The 22,549-nt window shown below is 37.7% G+C and overlaps 2 protein-coding genes across 2 annotated transcripts; one reads left to right on the top strand and one right to left on the bottom strand.

Moving 5' to 3' along the window:
- Positions 1-884: 884 nt before the first annotated feature.
- wnt9b (wingless-type MMTV integration site family, member 9B) lies at positions 885-8,499 on the bottom strand. The gene is made up of 4 exons (XM_039686179.2): positions 8,313-8,499; positions 6,960-7,213; positions 5,101-5,366; positions 885-2,299 (listed from the first exon to the last, which is right to left on the bottom strand). The coding sequence occupies exons 1-4, from the start codon at positions 8,396-8,398 to the stop codon at positions 1,829-1,831; spliced, it is 1,077 nt and encodes a 358-aa protein (XP_039542113.1). The 5' UTR covers positions 8,399-8,499; the 3' UTR covers positions 885-1,828.
- Positions 8,500-10,779: 2,280 nt separating this feature from the next.
- Positions 10,780-22,549, top strand: arf2a (ARF GTPase 2a). Its single transcript, XM_039686180.2, has 5 exons — positions 10,780-10,913; positions 19,504-19,661; positions 20,760-20,870; positions 21,251-21,375; positions 21,843-22,549. Exons 2-5 carry the CDS (start codon positions 19,514-19,516, stop codon positions 22,002-22,004), a joined length of 546 nt encoding a protein of 181 aa, XP_039542114.1. The 5' UTR covers positions 10,780-10,913; positions 19,504-19,513; the 3' UTR covers positions 22,005-22,549.

Here is a 22,549-nt window from a genome sequence, read left to right as displayed (position 1 = left end):
ACAATATGCATATGAATTTCAAGTAGTCAGAGTGAAACCCTTTTACAGTAAATGTTTTACACATTACAAACGCTTCACCCGAATGGCATGTCACTGAATGCTTCGACTTTCTTGCACTTGATTGATGTGGCCAATTTTACTGCATTTTTCTCCCTTCCCAGAAAAACCATGCACACACTCACACACACACACGTACATACAAGTAGGCATGTACAAGCTCACATTCTCATACTTTCAATTCAGATTTCTATTGTTAAGTGAAGAAAAGCATATGATGTTTTAACAGACAATATCTTCGAGTAATACTTTACATCTGAAGGTTAAAATGTGCCTTTGTGCAGTGCACCAATACAACTGTTTTTTTTTTTTTTTTTTATTACTCACATTTGGTCTCTTTCACAATATAATTAGCAATTTGTGTAAAAACATGTTTTTTTTGTATCTAAAAAAAGGTTGTTGCTTACGAGGAATTAAAAAATCTCTATAACAAAGGCCTCTCTATTGGGAATCCAGCAAACTTTCGACTCAGGCACATTATGGTGAAAAAGCACTGTTATTTTCTCTGATTGGTAATGGGCTAATACGGGACTGGAATGGGCTTTATCAAAGGCTTCACACACATGAAAGAGCTTGCAGACCTTATAGGGCAGAGAGCTTTGCTTACTAGGGAAGGAGATGTTTTCCTTTGTTCTGGATGGGACATACTCACTATCATTGCCCTTGATGGGATAGCAAAGACTACACACACTCAGCAGCCCAGATGTTTGCACATACTGTATGCAGCTGTAGGGAGAGGTTATGTTTGGGTCATGCTGTAATTGTTAAGGTCGATCCCTAATGCATGTGTTTTTGACATTCTAAGCAGGATATCATGCAGCAATGTGTAAAAAATCAACTAAAAAAAGTGTAATTGCATGAATGTAATGTAGTAAGTGTACTTGAACTTGGTACAGCAGTTGATCGGTTTTGTCTAATTGCAATAAATACATTCCTATACCAGATACAGCCATTTAATGGCCATTCAAGAGTCAAAACATAACATTTCTGATTATACAACTCTAACATTCATTAAAAGTCTATGAAAGCAGACTGTGTCCAAGTAAATTTCCAGTTTATCACCATAACCCCACCCCCCACCCCACCCATTTGTAATATATCTGAAGCATGACAACACAACTATCATAAAACACACATGGTACTTTCTTTCTCACAACCAAAAGACTACATTAATATTCACAAATAAATGCATTCATAAGTGCTTCATACTTTCAGTATATTTTGAAGCCATATGTGGACTCTCAGAGCAATAGAGAGATATACAGTATAGGCAGGTAGAGAGACAAGCAGTCAGAATTATAAGTGAGCAGACTGCCATCTCACTTATTCGTTTGAGTATAATTGAAAGTCGCAGATCACTAGTCCATTGACATAAGCGTGTGTGCAACACAGACTGTTCAAAAAGCAGGCTTCCCAGAGAGGTTGGTTTATCTCTGTGGAAGAAAAGAGAAGACTGGTTCAATTCAAATTTCAAACCTCCACTTCGATTTTGTAGAAGAACTGTTTGTATACTCTTGTTCGGGTGCTGATTGGTCAGATTAAATGAAAATGTTCCTCCCGAACTTTAGTTAGGAACTCCATGTGGGAGCCCAGACGCTCGTCCATTTAGCCATCTCATCTTAGCCATTCTGAATCAGGTACGATCTTAAAATTTCCCCTTAGCACAACATGGATCACAACATCCAAGCACTTCCAAATCTCTCATTAGTTGACTAGTAGATCCTCAACCTTCCTCACTTTCTGCTTCTCAGTCTCCTTCTTGCATGGTCTGTCAATGTTTCTTGCAGGTGTAGACCTCCTCCTCTCTGAGGCAGGTTTGACACTCGACGTGACAGCACCAGCGGACCTGGCAGTGGCAGGAGAGGGTGGTGAGGTGGAGGGCCGTGTTGTAGCCTCGTCCACAGCACAGACTGCTGCAGCTGGTGTCCTTGGAGCACGTTCTGCCAGCCGTCCCTGGCGAGTAGCGTGATGGCCTGCAGAAGCTGGGCGACTCCTCCAGAAATACCAGCTCAGTGGGCCGCGGACGGGGAACCGTGCTGCTGTGGCGACGAGGACTCGCCAACTCCGTCTCCCCCGTGGCGGAGTTAGTGACGCTGTGCACTCGAACGGCCGTGTCATAGCGGTACTTCAGCAAATGGCCTGTGTCTTGAAACGGGGAGAGCTGCTTCCAGCAAGTCCTCACAGCACACGAACCGGAGACGCCGTGACACTTACAAGTAGTCTTAAGTCCACTCTTCACCGCCTGAGAGGTAAAGAAAGACAGAGGTAGAGACATGAATATAGTATGCCAAATACAACGCTACGATCCTGTGAAAATGAGAAGAAAGAGAGGATTTATATAAAGATTAGATATGGGATGCTGAAAGTTGGTTCCGCTTTTTGATTCGCTGAGACCCTTTCCCTGTGAATATTTGGAGGTAAAGAAGACTTTAAAACAATTCATTCCTATAGAACTATTAATAGTTCCGTGATTGTAGCTAATTTTTTTGTACAATGAAACGTGCCAATCCTTACCCTACACTCTCAGAAAAAAAGGTACAAAAGTTGTCACTGGGGCTGTACCTTTTCAAAAGGTAAACTTTTGTCCATTTTAGGTGCTAATATGTACATTTTAGTTGTTAATATGTACATTTTAGGTGCTAATATGTACATTTTAGGTGCTAAAAAGTATATTTTAGTTGTTAATGTGTACATTTTATGTCCTAATATGTACATTTTAGGCGCAAACATGTCCATTTTAGGTCCTAATATGTTCATTTTAGATCCTAATATGTACATTTTAGGTCCTAATATGTATATTTTAAGTGGTAATATGTACATTTTAAGTGTTAATATGTACATTTCAGGAGCTAAGTACATTTTAGGTGCTGATATGTACATTTTAGGTACTAATATGTACATTTTAGGTGTTAATATATACATTTTAGGTGCTTAAATGTACCACTAAGGTACCAATATGTAGCCTTTGGGTACAAAAGTGTACCTTTTGAAAAGGTACAGCCCCAATGACAACTTTTGTACCTTTTTTTCTGAGAGTGTATCTCACGACCAATTCGTACGAATTTGTACGAGTGATTAAAAAGTGGCTAATTCGTACTAGTTCGTACGACCTCACTCGTACGAATTCATACGATTTGTCTAAACCCACGTGATGGTTAGGTTTAGGGGCGGGGTCAAGGTCATTCGTACTAATTCATACGAATTGGCCAATTCGTAAAATATGTACAATTTAGCAAAATCGTACTAATTTGTACGAGTGAGGTCGTATGAATTGTTATGAATTAGCCACCTCGTAAAATTCGTACGAATTCCCGTGAGATGGTTATGGTAAATGCATTTATATAATTCTTTCACAGACTCAATGGCGACCAAAGCACTTTTTTCCTTAACATTCACTCACTCATTCATGCACCGACGGCAGTGTCAGCCATGCAAGGTACCATCCAGCTCGTCGGGAGCAGCTGGGGTTAGGTGTCTTGCTCATGGACACCGCGACACTTGGTCAGGTGGAACCGGGAATTGAACCACCAACCTTCCGGGCAAACTACATGAACCACTGAGCCACTGCCGCCCCATGGGGAGACATTGGTTGTTGTTGTTGCTTTAGACAAGATTAAAAAAAAATTTCTCCTCAATGCTTATCCAGTAAATCAAGAAAACTAAAAAAAGTCACGGGGCCAATTGGGAATGTTGTTGTGGACAATGGAGTCAAAAACCACTTAGGGAGACACATTAATATATTGGTATTCTATATATTGGTAGTCTATATCATAGACTTTTCTAAACGTGGTACGGCATGCTATCTTAAATTAAGTTGTTTACAAGAAATTGAGTGAATGCTCAAGGACTTCATAGCCCTGAGCTAAAAAAAAATCAGGTTGACATGGTGTAGATGTAGATGATGGATGCAGAGGGAATGTCTGAGCTGACGGTCTTTCAACTCTGACCTGCACCTCTTGAAGACCACCATCCCTGATCTATGCTCCTATCAACACATTTCCATTTTTGTTCTCTCTCATTCTCCCTCTCTTTCAATATTTCAAATGTATTGTATCTCTGAGTTTGAGAGCCAAATCATATTGTTTTCTTGTTTACTCTTTATCTATTTCTCCTATTAAGTCCCCTCTCTTCATTTCACATATTGGGGAGGAGGCTGCAGAACAGAAAAGTCTATCAAAAAGGGCCCAGGGGGAGATGGGGAGGTCAAATGGTCGTTCCACCCTACATAGGTATGAGCTCCCACCCCAGGGCTACCTGAGAAATACAGAGAAGGAGAAGCGAGGAAATGGAGAAAATCTGAAAGGGGAGGGGATAACAAGACATCAGCCACCTTTGCTTGTTTTTGTTAACCGCCATCTGTGGCCTGAGGTGTCAATTGGGGGAAACAACAAAACCGGAGACAGATAAGATAAGATCCGAGTTTGTCCAGCCGTTCTTTTCTAACCCTTTCTGTGAACCTCGTAAACCCTCCCCCTTTTTCGTTCCCTCTGTCTTTCCCTGAGGCTACCAGTCTCCTGGTAACAGGACTGTTTTGAGGGATGTTATGAGGATTTATGAAAGTCTGGGAGAGCAGCGGCGACGGCGGCAGCAGTGAGACTGGTGGAGCGGGAGGCATACAGTAGGTGGAAAAAATGCTCGTATATTACAGAGGCCTCCTCTCTGTATAATCGCCCTCATGGGGAGACCTCTAATTTTGAAAAGGGCCCCCACAGCAAGCGCTGTCATGCCTGGACCAGGGGAAGGAACACCTGGCTCCAGAGAGCTGGCCAATACCTGCTCACCTACCTGCCTCACCCCACTCGCTGAACTCTATCCTTTGGGCTACGATGAACTAGGCGACCGCAACCCGCCAGTCAAGAGAAAACGTGAAGGTATGAGAGAAATTAACCCTTACAGATGTTTGGAGGAGACTGAAAGGATCCCGTATTTCATAAAGCCATTGTATCACTATCAAAAAGAATAAAATACTCAATTGTTTTTTGACCATGCCAACACCAGTTGGACCATGTACCATGACGATATTTTCAATATTTTGAATCTTACCCGGATGCCGACATTAATGTTGTGAGAGTCTATCTGGGCACGCAGGTCCTTGCTGACTCGTTTTTGCCCCAAGAACTTCTTGAGGAACTTGGTGCTGTATTTCAGATTGTCCCCGCATACGCCCCACTGCCAAGCCTCGCGGTGCTGCAGACCAGGAGAATCGTCGCAGGTGCAGCGCTCCATGCGGCCAGAACTGCACGCTTTGGCCAGCGCGTGAGACAAGGCTGCTGAGGACACCGCAAGCAGGAAGGCTGTCTCTTTAAAACCTGATGAAATAATGCATTTATTAATGAGCACTGTGCAAAACCACTTTAAATGAGTATTGTACTTTCTCCACATTAAAAGGTTTTACACTTAAATAAATGAATAGTACATTTAAATTTTTTTTTTTTTTTAAATGACTTACATTCATAGGAGATGGCAATATTAGGAGCATAATAAAAGCTGTTTGATTTTACATTAAGTGGGTTGTATTATGGGGGTGACATGATGAGCTTAGCTAAGACAAGATAAAATACTAAGCACTTTATTAGAATTATTTAATATTTATAAATGAATAAATCAATCATGTTTGATCGCAAATGATGCATTTATACAACAACATTGGAAACTGACAATTATAAAGTGGAATTGAGTATAGGCTAAATGTCCATAATTAAAATGTCCAGAACAACATAGAGATACGCTATTGGATTGTTTTTTTTTTTTAAAGTAAATTTCCAGGACCACGTTCATTATTTAAAACTCACTTCATCTAGTTTGAGCAATTTGAAAAGAAAAGCCCACCTTTATCGTGCCTCTATAATGGCGTTCTCTAACATAAAAATCATCCATCATAACCTACACATCTTTTCCCATTAAGTGTTAAGTGTAGCACCGCTTCCCCCCACCCCCCGCAACATCCTCACATTATTGTTTGCTTAGATCAGAGCTGAGACAAGGCGTGTATTTTGATCCAATTAATTATTATTTTGACTATGGTTTTCTGTCAGATTAAAGCGCGCGATCACGCCGCCCTTTTCCTCTGAGAACAGGGCGCTTTTCCGCGAGATAAAAATACTTCAACTGGCCCCGAGAGGCCTCACCGCACAGGGATTCCGCTCTTCCCAACTCCCTAATTACCAGCGAACTGACCTACGCATGGCTTTAACATTCACATCCTGCGCATTACGCACATGTCCGTTTGGAAACAGGCACCTCATGGAGGTTTCTGCATGCATATAATTGTTAATACTAAAACATTTCCTTATAAAACATATAAGTAGCACTTACTAATTTAAAACTACCAATCAACAAATTGTAAATTTTTGTTTTGTGGGCGTTTAAACTCACAATATTTGGCTGTTTCTTTTTTGTGCCTTTTTTTTCAAACGACTTAGCTGATCCCAGTTGCTGTGTGTTAGTTTTTTCCCCAGCAGTCCTAATGTTACAAATATCAATTAGCCTAATTTATGTTTTATTTTGTTTTCTATCTATCTATCTATCTATCTATCTATCTATCTATCTATCTATCTATCTATCTATCTATCTATCTATCTATCTATCTATCTATCTATCTATCTATCTATCTATCGTTTTTTGTGCTTAAACAATTTTATTAGCCAATTAAAATAAACTCCCTGTGATGGGAAAATGATGAACAATTCCACAAGCAACAACTTGTAATTGTATGACCTTGAACGAAAGCATATAAATGGCTCAAATAAAACAGGCCTAAATTAAAATATTTACATTTGCCCTCCGTTGAGATGGAAAAGTGTTATGTTAATAACACTTTACTATTTGTTTCATGTTTCACGGAGATTATATTTTAAAATCACATATTCAGAATACATTTTAAAACACCTGGCAAATCTTACCTCGTTTTAAAAGGCTTCCACGGCCATCCATGCTGCAGTTCCAGCGCTCGTTGCGGAACTGATAGCGGCACTCGAGGAGGCTGAGGCGGACAGATTCCCTCAGAGTCTCCGCCAGCCCCGGTTCCCGCCGGCACAATCGCTTTTGCCGGCGCGTTAAAGTCATCTGCTCGCATTGCTTCAGGTGCGCTTTACCGTTCGGAGGCTCGTTGGCAAATGGACCGGGCAGGAAAACCAAGGGCTCGCGACCAGTAAGCCTAACGATAACATGCACAATACAGTCACTAAAACTATAATAGTACAGTTGAAATATTCGTTTACTTTTAAGGATGTTCATTTTGATCAATTCACACACACACACACACACACAGACACACACACCGTCCATACAATTTTTTACTGTAAGATAGGCTATAGTGTAAAATGTTTTAATCATCTTGTAAAAATATTTTGGTTTTAGTTTAGCTTGTCACAGTTATTCTTTCATTTCAGTTTCCACTGAGTTTCAGTTATATTTTCTGTATATCAGAACTAAAGGCAGCAAATCAACAAATTAGAATGCACTAGCGATGGCACGCGTGCTTTGAATATATGTTTAAATACCTGATTTGAATAGTCGTGTTTGAATAGAGAATGCACATAACACGTGCTGTTTCCCTGGTTAGTGGTCTGAGCACCCTTGGATTTTGGACACTACTGTGGCGCTTAACAATCTCCAGTAAGCACTCTTAATTAAAAACCCACTGGGGAGTGTTTTTACGTGTTTATAGGATTCTTAATATAAACACCAGTAGGGCAACGTCCTGTGAGCGTGAGCCAGAAAGATCTTAATGATCAGGTGGCGCGAGTGTCAGGACGCGGCGCCAAACCATCGGAAGACATCTGGATCCATACACTGCACTGCTCTCTATGGACATAATCGGCCCAAACAACACACTATTTCGTTATTTTAGACAAATGTTATAAAAAAAAAATAAACACATAGGCTAAAACGAAATCTAATGATGTTACTGTCAGCAATTTTTGAGAGCAATCTAAACGTTTTCTTATTTAAATAATTAATTTTAGAACATTTCAAAATACCAAATTCTTTAAATAATAATTTCAGTCTGTATAGTGTGATTATATGTAACAGACAACCTGCAATTTAGGTTTAAAACATGTTTGTTAAACATAATAAAACAATAAGGCATGCGTAATTGCGCATGGGATAGCTATCCAACATCACCAAATATCTCCACCTGTTGACACCACATCAAATGAATCTATTCCATGCCAAATATTATGTCAATAATGCACTCAGAGTTTGTTTCCACGACTTCAGAGAAGATGGAGGATATAAAAGGCTCTGCTGACCCGAAATAGGCTGCTGCGTGGGAGAGAAGGATGCAGAGGGCAATAAGTCGCAGCGGACAGGCAGTCCTTGGAAGCCCGGTGCACATGATGACGGGTCGACGCTGCTCTTCATTGCGCTATCTGTCCTTGTTGAAATCCCAGCTGTGCTGGACAGAGTAACTTCTTAAAGGGGCAGAAACTCATTTCAGACCTTGGGGAGGCGCGGTCCTGAGAGGGGTGAGGCATGAGCGCCGAACTTATTGGATCATCAGTCATTTACCCCGCCTATTTAGCCATGCAAGGAAACGACTCTTATTTCCCTACAGATTGGCAGGTGCGCTTCCCTGCTGAATGGTTCACATTTAGGCTATACTTAGGGCTGATTCTGACAACTTTTTCCCACTTATGGAAGACATGGATGGACAATTAATTCATTATCCAAGACCAAAACAAAGAATTGGGGTCAAACTAATAATGAGCCATTTCAATAGCCTAATCATCAAGTCTTATTCACGTATAATTTGTCTGCTTTTGTAATCCAAATAAAAATAAATAGGAAATTAAGAAATGAAGTGAATAGGAAAGTGACTTTTCTATTGGTTTCATGTTGTCTTGTTATCTCTACTGTCAGATGAATAATTTAGACTTTTGTGTGTCATCATCGCTTGTTATACTATTCTTTTAAAGCGGTTCAACATAAGTCTTTTGAGTTCAGTAAAGGAACAATGAGTGTCTGTTTACTCTTGTTTAATTCCAACACCTTGTTTACAAACTGTGGATCCATTCTCATTTCCTCGGCATCATTAATGCACTGGCGGCTTTGATGCTGTCATCACCAAGCATATGATACAATGAGCTAATCACTGATCTTTCATCTCAGTTCCTCTTGCCTCCATCAGTGACTGACCAACTGGGCTCCGCATTTCCCTTGTGATGTCACCTTCTTTGTTTAAGACACCCACCTTTATGACATAGGTGTGTCAGGTGCTTTTCCTTCTCGTGGTGACCAATCCAAACAATTCTCTGCTCCGAAAATATGTAAATAGATTTGAGAATCATCTTTCTATCATTAGTGTTGGATTCTTAATAGAGATCCATTTGTTCATTTCAGAATTGTTTTTGAGGTCTTTAAAATCATTAAATCAATTAAAATGGGTTTATCTTGTTGACAGTAAAACTTTGCATACCAGACTGCCACTGATATTAATGTTGTTAGATTAATTTATATTTCAGGCAGTTAGTCCTAGATTATGTTATTTTTCATACCCACAAAACAAAGTAAACTTTTGGGACTGTTACTATGTTTCTTAAATAATATGTCCAAAAATTTGTCCATTAATGTATTTGACATTTTAGGGATTTTTCAGGTCTGAATTCAAAAAGGCCTTGTTTGGTCATGTTTCTTGTCACTACTGTTGGTAGCCTAAAAATTGTAAAAAAAAAAAAAATTAAATTTAAATTAATATAATCAGTTTAATTAATTCAAGGGCAGATTCTCCTGGTATCAGCTTTTCATTTTAACACACAGTACTTTCAAATAATGAATGACCTTGTCCAGCAATGACCTATTTTTTTAATGTGCCATCCAAGTAAGTTCAAATAAATAAATAAATAGAATAAATAAATAAAAACATGAACAACAAAAAGAGTAGCTAAATATATTCAATAAATTGCTAGTAGTTGTAGCTTTGTGCTTCAGTGGATGCATGGGCAATTGTTTGGTTTGTCTTATCTGCAGCACCCTCTGCTGACTGGAACATACTCTGTCTATATGCAGAATTATGTAGTACAGCTCAGATGATCAATGAGAATTACACCATCTGGTGGACTATTGATTTTTTTTTTTTTGAGGCTATTCATATTCATGACAAATAGGTCATGATTTAGGACAAAATGCGCAAGAATTAATAAGCTAATATAATAAGCTAATTTAGGGAAAAAAACGCCTAATAAATAAATAAATGAGGTAAAGAATATTTAATAGTACAGTTTTTTGTTTCAAACAAGGATTTTTTTTAGATTATTATTATATATTATTATTTTTTTTTTATGATTTAAAGTATTTGCATTTGCTACATTGCATTATTGAGTGCAACAAGATACACATGATTCATAGATAAACATACTATTGGCACCTGACACGTTGTAGTATCTCCGCTAGAGGGTAACCTCATACATGTTAATGTCTAATGTTAGACGATGCAATCCTCGAAACAGCTAACCTGTCATATTTATAAAGTCCTCCTCCAACAGAACCTTCAGTCCATTGTATCCTTTTACTTTATATCTACTCAACTCTCTGGTTAGCGCGGTTCGAAAAAAAGAGGTTTTCATTAGAAGCATACATTTGTTAAACATATTCAGGTCGACACATCCTTCATTTTGCATGGGAAGAGCGGCCTGTACACGCGTCCCAATGCACTGACGCCCACCATGCAGTCATTGGACGAGGACAGCAAAGGGGTGTGGTTTCGCATACACTTTGGACAATCTGATTGGACAGCACTTACGCGAGGGCGGAAAACATGACGCCACCGTCCTCAGAGTAGAGAAAGACGCCATTTTGTTTTTAGCGGTGAGGAGGAGAACCGGAAAAAAATTGTAGCGAAACTGCACCAAAAGGTAAATACTGCCGAAACGACACATTTTGCTTTGTCATTCTGACGTAAGTTGTACAGAAGCCTTTTAATTGACCTGTCGTTCACATGTAGCTAACATAAAACGAGTATTCGGTTATGAATGGTCATCTCAGTCAGGGAGGCTAACAAGCTAACTAACGGATGTTTGCTTAGCTGGTGTGGAGCTACATAACCAGTTCGCGCCTACTTATACGAATATACATACATTTTCAGCGCTCATTTTTCTGTCTAAACGCATTTTACCCTCTACACAAATTATATAGATACTCATGCCCTGACCAGAGTAAAATAAGTTAGTAATGTAAACAGTCGAGTGATGTAGTTACCTCGCCCTTAGCACATACAGCAGACGACAAGGCGTCGATCGCCACACAAGCTGAACGCTCCCCTGTAAAGTACGGCTCCTTCTCTAACAGTCTACATTGGTTATAATCTAGGCGATATAGTTCGTCTCTTAATTCGATGGAGGAAATAAACAGAGTGTTACGTTAGATCACAGTGACTCAAAGTCAGTTACAGTCACTGTCTGTGCGTAATTTGAATAATTTCTAGGCCGCGTTTCTAATGTTGGTGTATGAAACAACACCCGATATCTTTCGCTTTATTTCGGGTGTTTTGGGGGTAGCACTAGTTCACCAGAGGTGATGCTTGTAAAATTGTTGGCAACATGCTCTAACTGCTGTATGTAGGTCTAAAGTGGTTTTGATTTTGTAAACCGCGAACACTAGTATTGTTACCGTCAATGGCATGAACTAAGTGTTTGTAATAACGCTAAACGGTGATATGATGACGTTTTCCATTTGTCAAGCGGGTGTCAATCACCCAGGATGACTACAGTAATGTATGAATAGATGGATTAATACAAAGAAAGTGTAATCTTAGGTCGCTGTCAGTGATGATTCATTTGAACCCCCTTCAGTTCCTGGTCAGATGGTAGAGCAACGTTAGATATCGGTTGTCAGATGATTGCCTTTTTTCTTACTCTGGTTGCAATGCTGCTGTTGAGTTTTGTTTTGTAAGCAAGCAATCACCCAGATCATAAAGGACTGGGGTGTTGATATCTAGTTTGGAAGCATTTCTCGCTATAATTGGCTGTGTCTGTCGCAACATTGTAACTGTGGATGGGATCGTATGTTGTCATGTGATTTTTCTCTAGCCTCTGTTACGCTCTCACTTCCTAGTCTGCCTGATGAATGGATCGTCTTAACAATTTGATCTTTGTGCACATTTGATCATAATCATTTTAATTTCATATAGGGGAAGTATGCTACTCGTATCACACCAGAGTTCCGATTAGCCTAATCTCAGTTGATCAGAGATGTTAATTGTTTTATTTAGAGGAGAAAAAATTTAAATAAAAACATATATAAATTATTATAATCATACATAGTATAATTATAATATAAATTAATTTATTTATATTATAATTTATTCATTCATATATATATATATATATATATATATATAGTTTTTATTCATTAAAAAATCAGGAATTCTGTTTGCTGCTAATCTGCTGGAAAAATTAAGAGCAACTAATTTTATTCAAATTGCTTTTATTCAGCAAGAATGCATTAATTTGAAAGTAAACTACTTGATAATGTTTCAAAAGACTTATTTATTTCCGCTATTTCTTCTCAGCTTTCTATTTAACAAAGATACAAATATTCTATAAAAATATGCAGCTGCAACAGTTTTCAATTTCAACATTAATAATTAGAAATGTCTCTTGAACAGTAAATTAGCATATTTTAAAAATTTCTTAAGGATCATGTGACATTGGAACAATTATGATGCTGAAAATTCAATAAAAATATATATAAAGAAGGTTATTTTAAATTGTAATCATTTTTCATAATATTACTGCTTTTACTCTTTATTTATTTATTTTTTTAATTTATTGTTTTTACTCCATTTATTTTATCAAATAAATGGAGACTTGGTGAGCATAAGACACTTATTTAAAAAAACACAAACAAGTCTTACCAACCCCAAACTTTAGAAGTGTGAATGGTATGCTAGTGTCTTCAGTTTCATTATGACTAGCCTACTTCACTATTGTAACCAGTGGAAACAAAAAGAGTCAGCAATACTCATCACATCTGGTGCATGATTTTTAAATATGTTGCTGCACAGGGGGACAAAGTGAACAGTGGAAAAAAAGAACGAGCTTTCATTTAACAAAACAGACGTTTTTAAATGTTAAGACAGTCATTGAAACCCGTTGCTGGAATCAACAGAATTTATATCAAGACATTGTAGATTGTATGATTGGGGTATGTGTTTTAGGCCTGCTTTCACAGTCAGTAAATGCTTAAATTAGGCCAGGATTAGGTCTCACTTTAATTATTATTTATTAAATGTATTTATAGGGATATTTAAAGGGATAGTTCACCCAAAAATTTTAATTACACCATGATTTACTCACCCTCAAGCCATCCTAGTTAATGTTGATCAAAGAAGAACAATAGAAAAAGTTAATCACTCACTGAACTTTTTGTAACTTTAATTAGGCTAGCCTAATATTTTTTTTATTATTATTGTTCGCCTGCTTCAGTGGCAAAATGAGTCTGTGTATACGACCTTGAGATGTGTTCCCTGCCAAACATCATGTATCTTTTCTTTTGTAATTTTGTTGGAACATTTTTTACATGATTTTCTTTTATTTGTATGCCATTCATTTTTATACAGTTTTGTTCTGCAGATGAAAAAATGAAACTATCCTGTTAATTCAGAATACCAGAGATATATCCAATTAAATAAAGAACATAATCATGTAGCCTAGGCCTATTTTATTTTGGTTTGCAGGCTAATAAAAGTTCCTAAGAAAAACAAATGTTATAACGTAACCCGTTTCTGAATATTAATTTAAATGTTGCACATAATAAATAGGCCTAATCAAAAAGCACAAACATTACCATTGTATTTAAACATTTGTATTCAAAATTAAAATTTCGTTATATTGCAAATGGCTGAAGAAATGTGTGTTGCTTTGAACATCTCATGCATGCGTTCAGAGTTTACAATGTTGGCAGCTTGGTACAGTTGGCTATATTAGTAGTTGTACTTTGGTTTAGATAAAATAAAATAAAAATACCAAAATATAATTTAATGACTTCTGTTTCTAAATAAATAAAGCAGTAATTTGTATTTCATATGTGGCTTTAGGTGACCTTGGACCTCTAAATTCAAAAAGGAGGAGTGAAAAAAAAACCTTTTTGCTCATGCAGAATGAAACAATTTGTTTTTAATTCCTAATTTAGCAAATTAAACTTTTCAAAACATTAAATTAGGCAATACCACCAAAGAAAAAAGAAAGAGAAACATTGGACCTAGTGTTGTCACGGTACCAAAATTTCAGTATTCGGTACCGATACCAGTTAAAATTCACGGTTCTCGGTACCAATTTCGGTACCAAAGCTTAGTTTAAATTTACATATATTTAAGTTTTTATCACGGTTACAAGTATGGAAACTGTACATTTGTATTATAAACACTTTAGAAAAAGATTAGATAAAATGACCTAAAATAAACAATAGTATACACTAACACATTTTTAAAGTTGTTTGTAAATTTTTAATCCATTATTTATTTAATGCACAATGAATTAAGTGAACAAACATGAACAATCAGGTGTTTGTAATAAATAACATTTTCAAACATTAATTAATGTTGTAAAAATATATTGTTCACTCAATGTGTTGATAACTAAGTAATGTTTATGAATGGTATCTTTGTAGCATTACCATAAAACATGTTTTATTTGACTTGACTGTCCTTTTATTTAATCTAAAACTGCATTCATATTTAATTTTAAAAAGGCTTTTTAAACCTGCTGAGTTATAAAGGCAAGAATACGCCTAGAACTGGCATTGACATTAAATGACAATACTAATACCAGTAGTACTCTGGTGTCGGGTAGATACTACTGTGCTCATGTACTCGTAAAACTACCCCGAAAGCACTTTAGAGGCCGTTCACATGTCGCGCGTGTTTTTTAATTATATTTTTGCGCGTGCTTATTCTTTCCAAAGCGCTTGCTCTCACGCGGCGTCTGTCGTTGCTATGCAACGCCAACGAGTTTTTATTAGGAGCGCGCTTGAATCGCGCCTATATTTGAAATTGCGAATTTGCATGTAATCGGCCTCTTATGGCAACGTGACATTAGCCTAATCCAAAATATTTCCATATGTGGCTCTTTCCTCCTTTCGTTTCAACAAGTGGATTCAGAGAGAGAGAGCCATATCAGCGTTATAAAGAGGACGCAACTGTGTACCTTTCAGACAGCGCGTCTAGAACAGATCTGGATTAACCTGCTACTCGGTACCTAGAAAAGCTGGTACCGTAACATTTTTTTTTTTAGTACCGACTTGGTACCGAAGTACCGAGTTTTTTGACAACACTAATTGGACCTTATGGAAAACAAATAGGAAAGACACCTTGCTATAACATCAACATGCATTCACCATTCTTACAATCACCAAATTGTTCTGTTCAGTTGTATTTAACATTTTTCCTCGCAAAACGAAATTAGTTTCAAACACCAATGCGATAAGAACAGTGTGGAAATTATTAGCAACCACAAACAAAACAGCAAAGCTAATGTTTTATGCTTGTTTAAGCTTAAACTAACCAAAGTAAAAACTAACGTTTCAATCATTAAATTAAACTAACTAAATCGCAGGATATCTTTTGATAAAGTGCATCCAAACTCAACATGACTTGTTAACGGTGTCATTCGGTAGCATTGTCCCCTGGGCGCGTTGGGGATGGGGCTTGGGTAGAGCTATAATTGGATATCGCGATATTTTTAAGGCAATATCAATAAAATATTTTTTACACATCGCCCTACCCTATTTCAGATGAATTAAATCGGAGTTATGTTAAAAAATGTCCCCGCTCTTCCAAGCTTTATAATGGTAGTTTATGCTTTGAAGTCCATCAAATTGCTTTGATGGACTTCAAAGCATAGCGATGCGTTCGTATAAGAAAAATATCTATATTTAAAACTTTATGGACTTAACTATCTTCCAGCAAACTTGGCATTATAAACCTTGGAAGAGCCAGGACATTTTTTTATATAACTCCAGTATAATAGTAACTATAGTATAAGAATGTCATACACCTAGGATTGCTTGAGGAGGGTTGAGTAAATCATGGGCTAATTTACATTTTTGGGTAAACTATCCCTGTAACTAGCTTTTATAAACATGCCTTAGGAAAAAAAAATATATATCTTGAAACAAAACAATTGCACTGAGTCTGACATATTTTAAGATATATTAGTGCAAGTTAAAATAAATCAAACATTCATTTTAGTCTGGGACTTCCTTAAAGGAATAGCTCACTTCAAAATGAAAATTCTGTCATCATTTACTCCCCCTCAAGTTGTTTCAAACCTGTATGAATAACTTTCTTCTGCTGAACATAAAAGAAGATAGTTTGAAGAACGACAGTAACCAGACAGTAGATGTAACCCATTGACTTCTATAGTAGGAACAAAATATCAACTGTTTGGTTACCAATTTGGTTCTTCGAAATATCTTTTGTGTTCAGCAGAAGAAAGGAATTCATACAGGTTTGAAACAACTTGAGAGGGAGGAAACGATGACAGCATTTTCATTTTGAAGTTAGCTAGTACTTTAAGCCTTGTCTGTGAAACCAGGGGTTAGTATGTGTGTAATGTTGTAGTTCTATTTACACCAGACAGAGATTAGTGTGCAGTTATGATTACTACAACAACATTAGCAAGAGCTTCTCATTTTACCCTTTTCTATTCAATAATTCAACTTTGGTTCCTTGAATAATTGATGCGGCTTAATTTGTGACTGACGTATGGCAGATTAAAAAAAATCTTTCTATTTGAATTTACGTCTTTGTCCTTTCTCCTCCATTATTTCACAAACCTTACTTACCTGTTCTTTCTTTATCTGAAAAACATACACTGACCATAATGCTACCCATATGACTGGTCAGTGAGTCAAGCTGCGGAAATATGTGTGTCACAGAATTAGTTTTTTGTAGCACTTCTTCCCTGTATTTGCAGCCGGGATGTGGCCCTTTGTGGCCCTTTGCTAACATTATTAAAGGATAATGTAGTAGTTTTGTTGTTTTGGGACTTCAACTCTGGTGTCACTGCATTCTATAGTAAAGACCCACCTCTTGTTCTTTTACCCAAAGGACACTGCTCTCATTATCTTAGTGGGTGTGTTCTCACACCATTTTTAGCACCTAGCTTTTGTGACTTTTATACTCAGTAGACAGACAGGGTACATTCCTTCAGATCGTTAATTACTTGTGAACAAAGTTGCTTTTATTATTTCGGCTACTATAGTCTTTGATTTATTTTTGTGCACAAATTTGCGGTAGGCTATCACTAACTACCTGACAATACACTAGACATCTTGATGCATGTTATTGTTCACAATGGAATTACAATTGAATCATGAGTGAAATACATATAATTCATTCATCCATTCATTTCAATGAGAGTAAATCTGTGGTATCAGTTTTAGTCTCTCCTATACATTTGCTGCATTTGTTTAAAGCATAAACTATAGCCGCTTTTCCACTGTGAGGCCAAACCATTTTCTTTGCTTAACCGTTTGTCGATCTGGCCCAGCTGGATATTCATTTTCCACTGTGGGACTGATAAGGCAGCTCTTTGGAATGTAATACAAATGCTGTCGTTGACTTGGTAACACAAGATTTTACAGACCCATGCATTTATTGTCTGGTTTGTTGAAAAATTCAAAATGTAAAACAGACAGAGTTCCACTAATGTATGTTTCTGTCGATGAATACACTCCGCAATCCGCATTAGGAATGCAGCGATTAACCCGATTTCACGATTGACCCCGATTTTAAAAAAGACAACCAAATTTAGCTGTAGTGTGTACGTGGCTATAGTTACCCTTTAGCAGATTTTTACTCGTATACATTTCTAACACTACAGGTTTTAAAACAGATTGACAAGTTAAGCTAACGAAAACAAAAATCTGACATTATTATGGTTGGCTGTTAAGTTTCTGAGAGTCTTCAACATGTTAGACACAAGATAAGAGAGATGTATTGACTGTCTTTGGTCTGAATATGGATGTAGTGGCCTCATTGTCTAAAACTGTAGTTTATCTCTTACGTTGGGATCAGAGTGTAACTCGATCGATGGTGACCAGTCTCTCTCTCTCTCCCTCTCTCCCCCTCCCCCATTATTCTGATTAATTTAGAGGGCAGGTGTCTCTTACAGGTTTGTCAGGTGTCTGGTTACCTCATGTACTCTTCTTTCCACTGGTGGAATCTTGCATTCACCTCATTACTGAGCCTTTTGTTTCTTTGTGAAATTGTGACTCTCCCCCCTCCTCTCTCTTCACATGTGAATCAGCTTTGAACTATACTTGTTTACCCAGAGTCAGTTCTGGTTCAAGCATAACCTGCATTCATGGCACATTAAACATCATTAACATTAATTCCTTTCAAATAACTTGAATAATTTGTAATTATTTATCAGCAGTTTTGAGCATGTTACTTGTAAAAAGTAATTTAGTTACTTCTCACAAATAGTAACTGAGTTACCTTAAAAAAAGGAACTATTTCCCAGGGAAAGTAACTATTCCGTTAGTTTATTAAATATGTTAAATTAATTAAATGGATACTACATAGAATATGACAAAAATGGATGTTGCTGTGGGACGATGTAAGAGACACCTGTTAAATTCAATATATTATTTAAAATTTTGTCACTACTATAGTGGAACAATTAAACACAATAGATGGTTTAGGTTTAGAAATTTTTATATTTATTGCACAGCCATGACAGGCCAACAAATAACGTCACAACTAGACATGCTGTAGCCAACTTGAAGCATTTTTCTTCCTCACAAAAGTAAACGGTTAAACAAGATGTGCTCTCAATATAATACTGAACAGTGTTCCAAAAATAAATAATATAATATTTGGGTTTTATTTTTACGTCATCATCAGAGCTTATCAAACAAAGATATTTTCTTGAAACGTTTCCTGCAGGTTATTTTTGATTTTGATTTTATAACCTAAAGAGAAAGTTCCCTGTTATTTTTAGATTTTAAAATGTTGCAGGTGATACCAATGGGCTACAGAGATTATACTAATGCTGATACATGTAATTTTTTTATATACAAACTATATGATGCTCTGACACCCTCTGGTTCTCTCGCACACTGTTGAGCGCTCTCGCGGTGTTTGCTTCACTTTTGTCCAGGCCGGCGATAAGGAAGAGCTTACTCGGATGAAAACCACTTCAGTGAGCTCAATTATAGTAACGCTGCATTTTATTGTCAGTAACCGCAGTGTTGTAACAGGGCAAACAGTAATTAGTTTGAATACTGTTTATTTATAATGCCGTTATTCCTATCACAGATTATGAGATGCCTGTATCTGAAACAGGGTAACTTGGCTAAGTGCTTTGCTAAAGAATCACCCCTTTGAAGGGTTCAAGTCACTTTTTAAATTTATTTGATCTTTACCACTGTCACCATCCTCAATTATATGTTTAGCTTCCTCTATAACCCTATATCTACCCTCTCTATTCTTCCCCGCAGATCCGCCACCATGGGGAACATGTTTGCAGGCCTCTTTAAGAATCTCTTTGGGAAGAAAGAGATGAGAATTCTGATGGTGGGCTTGGATGCTGCTGGAAAGACCACCATCCTGTATAAACTGAAACTGGGAGAAATAGTCACCACCATCCCCACTATCGGTTTGTTTTTGTTTGTTTTTTTACATTTACTATTCATTGTTTCTCAGTCATATTTCAGACTAATGGCTGTTTCACACGGCAAGCTTGAGCTCTGCGTCAGCGTAACTTCATCATTACTGCAGCTGTGCGAGAGTATTCACATTAGAAGCGTTTGTACAGCATCGGCTCCAAGGCTACATATAAGCAAGCATTTCTTTTCAAAGACAACTATAAATTAAAAGTTTTTAGAAGTTGATCATTTATCAAATTAATGGTCTTGAAAGTTTAAGATGGGGAGGTGTACAACATTCGCATGTAAATGGTCAACAACAAACACAACCAAGAAAAACCTTGTCGTTTCAGTCATACTTCGATATGTTTACAAGACAGCAAACGCACACTCGGGTTTGATTTGGGTAGTGCTAGCCTATACCTGTCTGTATTACATAAACTAAAAGAAAGTTTATATGGCATATTTTCTGGCTAGTTTAATTTAGTTTTTTTGTATAATACACCACACTTTCACCCAAACTGAATAATTAAAAACAAGTTTAAATGGGTAAATCATCTATAAAACGCTCACGTGACTCTTCTGCACCTGGTGTTAAAGCACTCATTGGTTAATATGCATGCTGAAAAAAAAATACTCCCTGCTCACGCTTGTGGTGTGAGGTATGCTAGTTTTGCAACATGTATACGGCTCATGAATGCAGCCCTTTTTTCAGTGGATTTGGTTCTATAAATATTCCTTTTTTTCCTTTGGCATTTAAAAAATGATCAATGAATAGTTGTGAGCCATCAATCAACCAACCAGATGCGAGATCAATCAATTCAGACGTTAGAGACTTTAATTTGCAGAAAAACAAGTTTTCCTGCATTTAGGAAAAAAACCTCTTTTCTACTTTTAGCTGTCTCCCCTCTTATTCCATCATTGTGTGTCCAGTCTTATCCTTCTTTCTCTGCTCTCTGGCAAAACGTTTTTACCCTCTGGCTATAGTGTTATTGGAGCAGGGCCCCAATGTGAGACAAGACCAGTTCATGCCTTTTCACCCTCATTCCTTCTGCCCCTGTTTCTTTGTGCCAATGTTTATTTAACTTGCCTCCCTTCTCTTTGTGCAGGTTTTAATGTTGAGACGGTAGAGTATAAGAACATCAGCTTTACAGTGTGGGATGTAGGCGGTCAGGATAAGATCCGGCCGCTTTGGAGGCATTATTTCCAAAACACACAAGGTCAGTGTCTATGCATACACACAGAGTACCAGGTATCAAGCAACGCTGAAAGGGATTCTCCACCCAAAATGAAAATTCTGTGATCATTTACTCACCCTCAAGTTGTTGCAAAGATATTTTGAAGAACGAATGGAACCAAACAGTTAACGGGACCCATTGACTTCCATAGTAGAAAAAAAAATACTATGCAAGTTAATGGTGCCCCACAACTGTTTGGTTCCAATCGTTCTTCAAAATATCTTCCTTTGTGTTCAGCAGAAGAAAGAAACTCATACAGGTTTGCAACAACTTGAGGGTGAGTAAATGATGACAGAATTTTCATTTTTGGGTGGATTAATCCCTCTATGCACATACTCAGTCTCCCACTGTCTCTTTCACAGGCCTGATATTTGTTGTGGACAGTAATGATAGGGAGCGAGTGAACGAGGCAAGAGAGGAGTTGACGAGGATGCTGGCGGAGGACGAGTTGAGGGATGCCGTGCTGCTGGTCTTTGCCAACAAACAGGTAAGAGAGCGCAGAACATAATTTGCTAAACCCAAGGAGCATCAGCCGCCCCAGTATTTATTGGGTTTGTTTTCAGTCTTCAGCTATGGCTGACATTATGTATGACTGTGTCTTTGATTGGTCTGGGTATCAATACTGTTTTCCTGATTTGATTTTGATTCACAAGCTATTCATCCAGTTGTGATTTTAATTGTTTCAGACTAAGTTGGGTATATTTCACTTGTATCGATTTTGCTTACATACAGTACTGCTTTAAATGTATCAAGCAACAATGAATACATTGTTACAAAGGATTTTCACTTTTAAATGAATGCTGTTGTTTTGAAGGATTTCGCACAAGTGACGGTCAGCATTGTACAAACACGTTTTCGATCTTGACTTTTATGAATCAACATCTTTAAAAGTGAGAACTGTTTTTACTAAGCTCAGTAACTGACTGCATCGTTCTTACCGTCTGTTTCCTACAGGATCTGCCCAATGCGATGAACGCAGCCGAGATCACAGATAAGCTGGGCCTTCATTCCCTGCGTCATCGTAACTGGTACATTCAGGCCACCTGCGCCACAAGTGGGGATGGCCTGTATGAAGGGCTCGACTGGCTTTCCAACCAGCTCAAAAACGCTAAATGATCCATTCCACCCTCTCCTCTCTTCTGTCAGCGCTGTGTGTGTATGAGTGTGTGTAAAGGGTGACAGCACTAGTTTCAGTCTCGCCCAGTTTATTCATATCTTTCTCTTGTCCAGTCTTGTATACATCAGAGACTTAGCCCAGTGCTGTCTAAAATACACATGCAAGTGTAAGTGTGTGTGTGTGTGTGTGTGTGAGTGAACTGAGGGTGGGAGTAGCCTTGCTGTGCCTTTCAAAATAGACACTCGGCGTACAGCACGGTTCTCTCTTTCTCTCTTTTCTCCCTCCTCTCCCCGTGGTTTTCTGCACGCAAAGAATGACCCAGGATGTTAAATATTTCTGTTACCTAATACACTGAAACCCGACTATAGGCCTGATTTTTCCCTTTCCCAATGTTTAAAGCAATCACGCATGACTAAAATGTTACAAGGTGTGAGTTGCCATCCTTTGACCCCACATTTGATAAAACTCATTGTAACCTGCATCAGGTTGGGAAAAAAAGAAGGAAAAAAAATCAGACAATAAAGTGACATTTGTTTTTCATCCA

Source organism: Pimephales promelas, chromosome 3 (genome assembly GCF_988280905.1).
Source record: "Pimephales promelas chromosome 3, fPimPro1.hap1.1, whole genome shotgun sequence".
Lineage (NCBI taxonomy): Eukaryota > Metazoa > Chordata > Actinopteri > Cypriniformes > Leuciscidae > Pimephales > Pimephales promelas.
Note: the sequence above shows the minus strand (reverse complement) of the source record. Positions and strands in the feature narration are given on the sequence as shown.